The 7,817-nt window shown below is 54.8% G+C and overlaps 1 protein-coding gene across 1 annotated transcript in view; it reads left to right on the plus strand.

Moving 5' to 3' along the window:
• The window catches only part of PDE10A (phosphodiesterase 10A), a 422,142-nt gene that overhangs the window by 399,314 nt on the left and 15,011 nt on the right, over positions 1-7,817 (plus strand). Inside the window, exons 15-18 of the mRNA XM_030886876.2 lie at positions 1,043-1,185; positions 2,448-2,531; positions 4,418-4,568; positions 7,231-7,386. Coding sequence (XP_030742736.2) covers positions 1,043-1,185; positions 2,448-2,531; positions 4,418-4,568; positions 7,231-7,386 — 534 coding nt within the window. The remainder of the gene's footprint in view (positions 1-1,042; positions 1,186-2,447; positions 2,532-4,417; positions 4,569-7,230; positions 7,387-7,817) is intronic.

Below are 7,817 nucleotides of genomic sequence, written 5' to 3' on the forward strand. Positions count from 1 at the left end.
AGTGTTGGTGTGGACTAAGGATCAGTGAGTGTTGATGTGGACCAAAGATGAGTGAGTGTTGGTGTGGACTAAGGGCGAGTGAGTGTTGGTGTGGACTAAGGATCAGTGAGTGTTGGTGGGGACTAAGGATCAGTGAGTGTTGGTGGGGACTAAGGATCAGTGAGTGTTGGTGGGGACTAAGGATCAGTGAATGTTGGTGGGGACTAAGGATCAGTGAGGGCTGGTGTGGACTAAGGATGAGTGAATGGCAACAGCCTGCAACACTGAGAGCTGAGCAGTCACTTGCCAGTGTTTATTGTGTGTTTTGTGTGTGTGATCCCTGAGTTAGGTACTACTTCATCCACTACCCAGGAACCCAGGATTCTGAGAATGAGATCATTTGTCCAAATGTAAACCAGCTAGAAAATGGCCCAGAGCTGTCCCGATCTGGGTAGATGGCTCCAGGGACTAAATTCTTAACAGTTGCCTTACCCCAAACTGGAAGGAAATGGATTGGCACAGTGGCTGCAATGTTGAGCTCAAACATAACTCTTGTGAGGATGGCACGGGATTGGGCACTGTCCGGTTGTGTTGTAGATAGGGTCGCTATGAGTGAGGGCCAACCTGATGGCACCTAATAGTGAGAACAAATGGATCTACTGTGAGCTTTAGGAGCAGCCCTGGTGGCTCAGGGGTTCAGGGCTAGGCTGCTGGTGGTTAGAACCCCTCAGCTGCTGCTCATGGGGAAGGCTGTTGTTGGTTCCGATCCACATTGAGTGCTCCTTTGACCAAGAGAAGGACGGCCCACCTGGTCTTGTGCCATCCTCACAACTGTGGCTGTCTGAGCCCAGCAATACGCTCATAGCACTACTTTGCCGTTCCTGCTCCATTCCTCTGCGGGAACCCAGGGGGTCCCCTTTGCCCCACCGAGGGTTTTGAGTTTAGGAATTGCTGGTGAACCAGCTCGTGCGTACCTGCAGAGACCTCCATCACATTGGATGGCTTGGGGTTCACCCAGTGATGAGTTTGCCTAGGGATCCCTCTGCGTTGGGTCTGCTTTCAGATGTACCATAGGATCCGCCACTCAGAGTGCATCTACCGAGTCACCATGGAGAAGCTGTCCTACCACAGCATCTGCACGTCGGAGGAGTGGCAGGGCCTGATGCACTTCAGCCTCCCGCTGCGGCTCTGCAAGGAAGTGGAACTGTGAGCCCCCCGCATGTAGCCCCCTCCCTCCCCGCCCAGCCCCCCAACCCGGTGCCCTCACTCTCTTCAGGGACAGGCTGGTGGTGCCCAGGCTGGGAGCGAGCTGGGCTGCAGGTTCTGGGCCACCGAGGATGCCCTTGCTGACGCTGGCCCAGTTCCACCTGTTGCCTTTGAAACGCAGGAGCCCTGGCAGTGGGGTGCTTACTGTTTGGGCTGTTAACCACAGGGTCAGCGATTTGAAACCACCAGCCGCTCCTTGGGAGAAAGAGGAGGCTTTCTACTCCCCTAAAGAGTGACAATCTTGGAAACCCACAGGGGCAGTTCTGCCCTGTCTGGTTAGTCAATGGCAGTAAAAACAGTAGGTCAATGAAAGAGAATGCTTCAGGGCAGCGGTTCTCAACCTGTGGGTCATGACCCCTTTGGGGGTCAAACGACCCTTTCACAGGGGTCACTCAATTAATAACAGTAGCAAAATTATGGTTATGAAGTAGCAATGAAAATAATTTTATGGTTGGGGGGGTCACCACAACATGAGGAACTGTATGAAAGGGTTGCGGCAATAGGAAGGTTGAGAACCATTGCTTCAGAGGAATCCAGGCCTGGTGTGGGCCTCCCCGTTGGAAACGCAGAACCATACACACACACACACACACACACACACACACACACACACACACACCACTCATAGAACCCACATAGCACGCACAGGGAACTAAAATGTGGGCTACAGTCTACTTCCCCACATACGTACCGGGCTCATAACATACGTCCTCATGCAGTGTGACCTTCCCCTGCTGTTCATTCTGGGGGCTCAGGTGGCAAATGGAAAACAGGCCACGATGCTGGGTCCCCATCGTTTCTCCCTCCGGGCTTCAACGGGAGGCACGCTCAACTTCAGCTGACACATGCTTTTGACAAAGGGGTGCCCCCATGCCTTAATTTCATGTAGTCCTCGTACGGGTGTCCCATCCTTGGCCCCACCTGTGCACTTTGTCACTTCCCGGATGGCGGCATCCTTTGGTGCGGGTTGTCTCACAGAAGGAGGAGCATGGGCTCACGTGCGGGGTGGCGGTCCCGAGAGAAGGCATGGAGCCTCCCCTCCTGCGGGCTTTACATCTGAAACGAAGAGGCGGGTGGCTCCCTGGGTCGCTGTGCTTTCTGGGGACGAGCCCCGGGGATGTTGCTTTCATCACCGGTGCATGTGTGTGTGTGTGTGTGTGTCCTCAGTTCACAAGTGACAAACGGCCTCTTTCTGGTTTCAGATTCCACTTCGACATCGGTCCCTTTGAGAACATGTGGCCCGGCATCTTCGTCCACATGGTCCATCAGTCCTGTGGGATATCCTGGTATGGAGGGCCCGAGCGCCCGTTTGTTTGTTTGTGTTTGTTTTATGCAACAGAGGTTACTTCTCCTCTCCCTTAGCTGTGCCCCTCCCTGGCCCCTAGTTGATTATTATCCGAGGATGGGACTGCGTGAAGCCCCGTTTCCTAAGCATCCGCGTGAAGGTATGGTGACCGTGCCGGGGACGAGCAGCGGGGCTGTCCTCTTTGCAGGGCCAGGCGACCAGGCCTTTCTCCTTCCGGATTTAAATGGAGCCAGAGTTTCCCGCTTACTTTGCACAGTTGCTAAAATAGATGGATGGGGACAAGAGTCTGTCCTGAAACTCAGGTTCTTGGTCAGACAGTTCCATGTGTCCTGTTTCTGAGTCACTAGCGTCTGTCCTAGACCCCCTTCTCGACATGATTGCTGTCAGGTGCTGTGAGGTCAGTTCTACATCAGAGGGACCTGAGGGAGGAGACCAGGACAGAACACGCCCATCCTGCGCTGCCCTCCCCCTGGTTCTGAAGCCTGAGCCCATGGTCGCAGCCGCTGTGTCCATCCACCTCCTTGAAGGCCTTCCTCTTTTTCGCTGCCCCTCGACTTGACCAAGCAAGAGGTCCTTCTCCGGGGACAGGTCTCTCCTGATGACATGCCCAAAGCACTGGAGACAAACTCTCTCCACCCCTGCTTCTAAAGAGCACTCTGGCCGTGCCTCCCTTGGTAGCGATCTTCTGGGACATAAGCACACATCCTCCAGTGGGCAGCGGACTGTGTTTGAGCCCGCCCAGGCATCCAAGGGCCCGCGGGAGCAGGCCAGTCAGTGCATTCACCTCTGCTTCTTCTGATTTGCTGTTTTCAAGGGGTGGCTCACGGAATCCAAGCACCAACTCTGAGTCTTCCTTAGATAGAAATCAAGAGCCTTCCCAGGAGGGGGCTCTTCAAATGCCAGCCCCTACCTTATAATAACTTCACGGACACTGGGACCTTTTCCGTGAGGGCAAAAGCCCAGTGGTCTACAGCTTTGACTTCCATGAACTCACACCTCGCTGGCCTTTCCCAGGACCCTCTCGTGTATATGAGGGAACCCTGGTGGCATAGTGGGTTTATGTGATGGTTTAATAGCCACAAGGTCAGCAGTTTGAGAAAGAGGAGGCTTTCTGTTCCATAAAGAATGACAGTCTCGGAAACCCACAGGGGCGGCTCTGCCTTGTCCTGCAGGGTCACTATGAGTCGGAATCCCCTCAAAGATAGTGAGAGAGAGAAGCTGCATCAAATCCGCTTGTGGGGGTGGTCGGGCTTTACATCAGCGTAAATAGATACAACATGGCAATAAATGATGTAGGGAAATTAACCACGTTAGCCACAGGGTGGAACCCACGGGGCTGTCCTTCCCTGTCCGGGAGGGTCACTAGGAGTCGGCAGTGACTTGGTGGCAGTGGGCTGTTTTGAGCTTCACCGATGTGGTGGCATGTGGACAGGACCACGTCTGACTCATGTACCCTAATCGTAGGCTAATGGCTCGGGGAGCCATGTCTCACAGAATGCCTATTTGCAGTTGGAAATGTGCACTTGGCACAAACTGGACAGGACAGTGGAGTTCGGTTGCCCGTGGGTCCCCGGAGGCTGCAGGGCATGTGTGCAAAGGCTAAGGACGAAGTGGGGTGGGAGGAGGCAGTGCGGGGTGGGGTGGGGGTGCCCCCTGGTGAACGATTCTGGTTCTGGCAGTGCCTCCCCGGTTGGCCGAGGTAGGTTCTCTGTTCTCTCACTTTGACCTGGCTGCAGAACTAGAGGGAGGGATCCCTGCCCGCCAGGGGGGTGTGGTGGGAAGGGAGCCCTCGTCTGGACTGTGTTGACCCCTTAGCTCTTGGGGCCCCCTGGCCTCTCCCCCACACCTCCCCACCCCCGCCCACAGCTTTGACCTGGAGAAGCTGTGCCGCTTCATCATGTCTGTGAAGAAGAACTACCGGCGCGTCCCCTACCACAACTGGAAGCATGCTGTCACCGTGGCCCACTGCATGTACGCCATCCTGCAGAACAACCGAGGGCTCTTCACGGACCTGGAGGTGAGTGTGGGCACCTGGGGCACGCAGTGGGGCAGGGCCGCTCCAGCCAGAACCCACTGGGCACTCACCCGAGCCCAAGTGTGTAGGGATCCCCTGAACTGCGGTGAGAGACACACACGCGGTGGGTGGGTGGGTGGGTGGCTTCGAGGAACAGAGACATGGGGCGGCCAGCAAGTTTACAAATAAGACGTGTGTGCCGGCTGCCGGGTTCTCCTAAACCTTCATAGAAACCACGGATGAGCAGCAGCCTAAACCCGAAGTCTTCACACATGGCAGACGTTAATGTAAAAGCAGTCGTAGAAGCTGAGTTTGCTGTCTGAGGATGGTCCTGTGGACGTTCCATAGGCTGCCGCGGTGTGCTAAGTAAGAAAAGTGTTCGTCGGAATCCTGCACGATGCATTTTGGCAGGAATTTTGTCCACTTTAATATGTGTGGGGTCACAGCTGCGCAGTGGTTATGTATGGGGGTGCTCACCGCAAGGTCAGCAGTTCAAAACCACCAGCCATGCTGCAGGAGAAAGAGGGTTTTCTACTCCCATAAAGAGTTTCAGGCTCAGACTCTCACAGGGGCAGTCCTACCCTGTCCTCTAGGTCGACCTGATGTCAGGGAGTTTGGATTTAGTGGTGGTGTGGCAGAAGCACTGTACCATGCACTCGCCAAACGGTTGAAGGTTTACACCCACCAGATGCCCCGAGGCAGTGAGTCTGGTTTCTGTGTGCGCTTTAAAATATGGGTACAAAGCAAAAAAAAAAAAAAGTACAATTATAGTGAGCAGCCTAGTTTTGTTCAGATTACCTAATGTTTGCCAACAAGCATAAAAGATGAATGAAGGAAAATCCATGAAGAAGAGAGAAGTATTTTCTCACAGCTCGGGAGGCGAGAGGGCGGCGAGAGGGCCGCTGGGCCTCAGAGAAGGCTCTCTATTTTCTCTCTCTCCTGGTCAGCTCTGGGGCACCGTCCCTGTCCCTGCCCCAGCCCTGCCAGGGTTCCTGAATGAGCGCGGGTCAGCTTGTGTTGATGAAGCCACTGCTGGTGCTGTTTCTGTGATCACAGCCAGGGATAAGCCAGAATTGCTTATCTTCACAATAAAAGCAGGCTACCTGGGGCGGGGTGGGGTGGGGGTGGGTGGGAGGGGGTGGGGATCTGTTCTTTCTCATGTAAGTTTGTGTAAACAAGTTCTCACTTCAGTAAAACCGTACTTCAGAGACTTTTCAGATGAAGAGGGCGAACCCCTCGTCTGTCTTTCCATCACCAGATGGCCTGTGAGGGACGGACGGTACACTGGATCTGTGTGTGCCCATGGGAAGGCAGCATCAGTGGGTAGACATGGCCTTGCTCCGCTCGACTCTGATGTAATTTCCAATCTGCTTCAGGAATGGATCCTGTTATGACACTTTCCTTAAAATAATAATAATAATAATAATAATAAACTCACATGGCTTTGGCTAAACACGAATCCCCCAAAGCTGAAGGGAGCGCTTAGATCTCTGTGTTTATACAGAGGGTGTTTAATCTCCAAGTGATGTGGCATTTCTCTTTCCCGCCCGCTCGCTCGAGTCTCTGGGCCTGGGCTCCTCTCACCTCTCACGTACGTCACCAGAGAGCCGGATGCTCTACACTCATCCTGCCCCACTGTCGTAAGAAACAACACGGGGAAATGGAGAGGAGTCTGACTATTGAGTTCCTGAGAAGGAAAGAGAGAGAGAGAGAGAGAGAGAGAGAGAGCGCTTAAAACAAAACAAAGCATACACAGAAAGCAAAGAGCTTGTCCTGGGGGCTTCTAAGAGGCACACTAGACCTTGGAGTGCCGGTGGCCACATCTGATGTTGGCTGATGGCGGAGTTGACCCTTCTCTTATCCCAGGTCCCTGTTGCATTCAATAACCTGGGGTGAACCTCCCACACCTGGCCGCCTGTGGCTTTCCTGTTACCACGAGGCAGGGGTCAGACATGTCTACACGCTTTATTCTTCTTTACCGACTCTGACACTAACCCTTCCTCCCACGCCACCGTGCTTCTGTTTTGGGCTGTCATCGTTGCAGCGACCCCAAAGAACTCGCCCACCGACAGTGTTCACGCCTCAGGGGCCTTATTAGGCGAGCTGACAGGCTGCCACAAATCAGGCTCAGCAGACAGTCAGGATACAGCCCCTGGTTCCACAGCAACAGCAGCCGCGTCTCTCTCTCCCATCCTTACTTTCTCAGTTACGTGGTCGCTTGGCCTTGGCCTCCGTGGGCCAGGAAGCCAGCCTACCTGTTGCTCTGTCCCACAGTCCCAGAGTCTTGGGCCAGATGAGGAGAAGGCTCCTCATAGACTCCGGCTGCTCCCCTGAGGCTCTGTGCCACAGTGCCTGGTCCCTCTGGTCTTGGGCGGCCCCTGCCACTTTAGACAGTGATCCAGAACATGCTCTTGAAGGGTCGTGGGCTTCCTCTCTGCTGCTGCTGCTTTGAAGATGGCTCCTCCTGGTGGGCAGGAGGCTGGTAATGAGAACTGACCCATCCCCTCTCCTGGGGTGACACAAGCACACCCTTCTTGCATTGTCCCCACCCCTCCCCCCTCCCCATTTAGTCATTTAGTGGGAGTCACTTGAATAGAAGAGCCCATGAAGAGGTCTCACTCCCCCAAACCTGTCGTGACCACCTCGTACTCCATCTGTCCCGTAGCGTAAAGGGCTGCTGATCGCCTGCCTGTGCCATGACCTGGACCACCGGGGCTTCAGCAACAGCTACCTGCAGAAGTTCGACCACCCACTGGCTGCTCTCTACTCTACCTCCACGATGGAGCAGCACCACTTCTCCCAGACGGTGTCTATCCTCCAGGTAAGCGCCCTGGGAGCCCCCTCCAGCCCTTGCCCCGCCCCGCAGGGGCCCCCACTGGCCATACTCCCTGGTGACCATGCCAAGGAGAAGCAGCAGAGAGAAGACCTCCTACACGTGAACAGCTGCCTCGCCGCCGCTCAGGATCAGAGCCCGGCCACGCTCTGCAGGCGTGGGTTTTTCAGAGGAGGAATAGTCCTAGGAGAGCATTGGAGCGTCTGCACGTTGGTTGCCACCATGCGTGGCTTGCAGGTCTCTCTCCCTCCGGTCACTGAGCCCATGGGGCTTGTGGCAAGTGTGCAGGGCCAGCATCTGGACTGTCCACCGCCGAACAGGTTTTGAAAATGACGATGGCAACATGTGGACAAATGTGCTCAATAAATGGATGCACGGATTGTTATAAGAGCTGTAAGAGCCCCAGATAAAATGCTTTA

This window comes from Echinops telfairi, unplaced genomic scaffold (assembly GCF_000313985.2).
Source record: "Echinops telfairi isolate 266 unplaced genomic scaffold, ASM31398v2 ScPeMD7_3533;HRSCAF=4204_0, whole genome shotgun sequence".
Taxonomy (NCBI): Eukaryota; Metazoa; Chordata; class Mammalia; order Afrosoricida; family Tenrecidae; genus Echinops; species Echinops telfairi.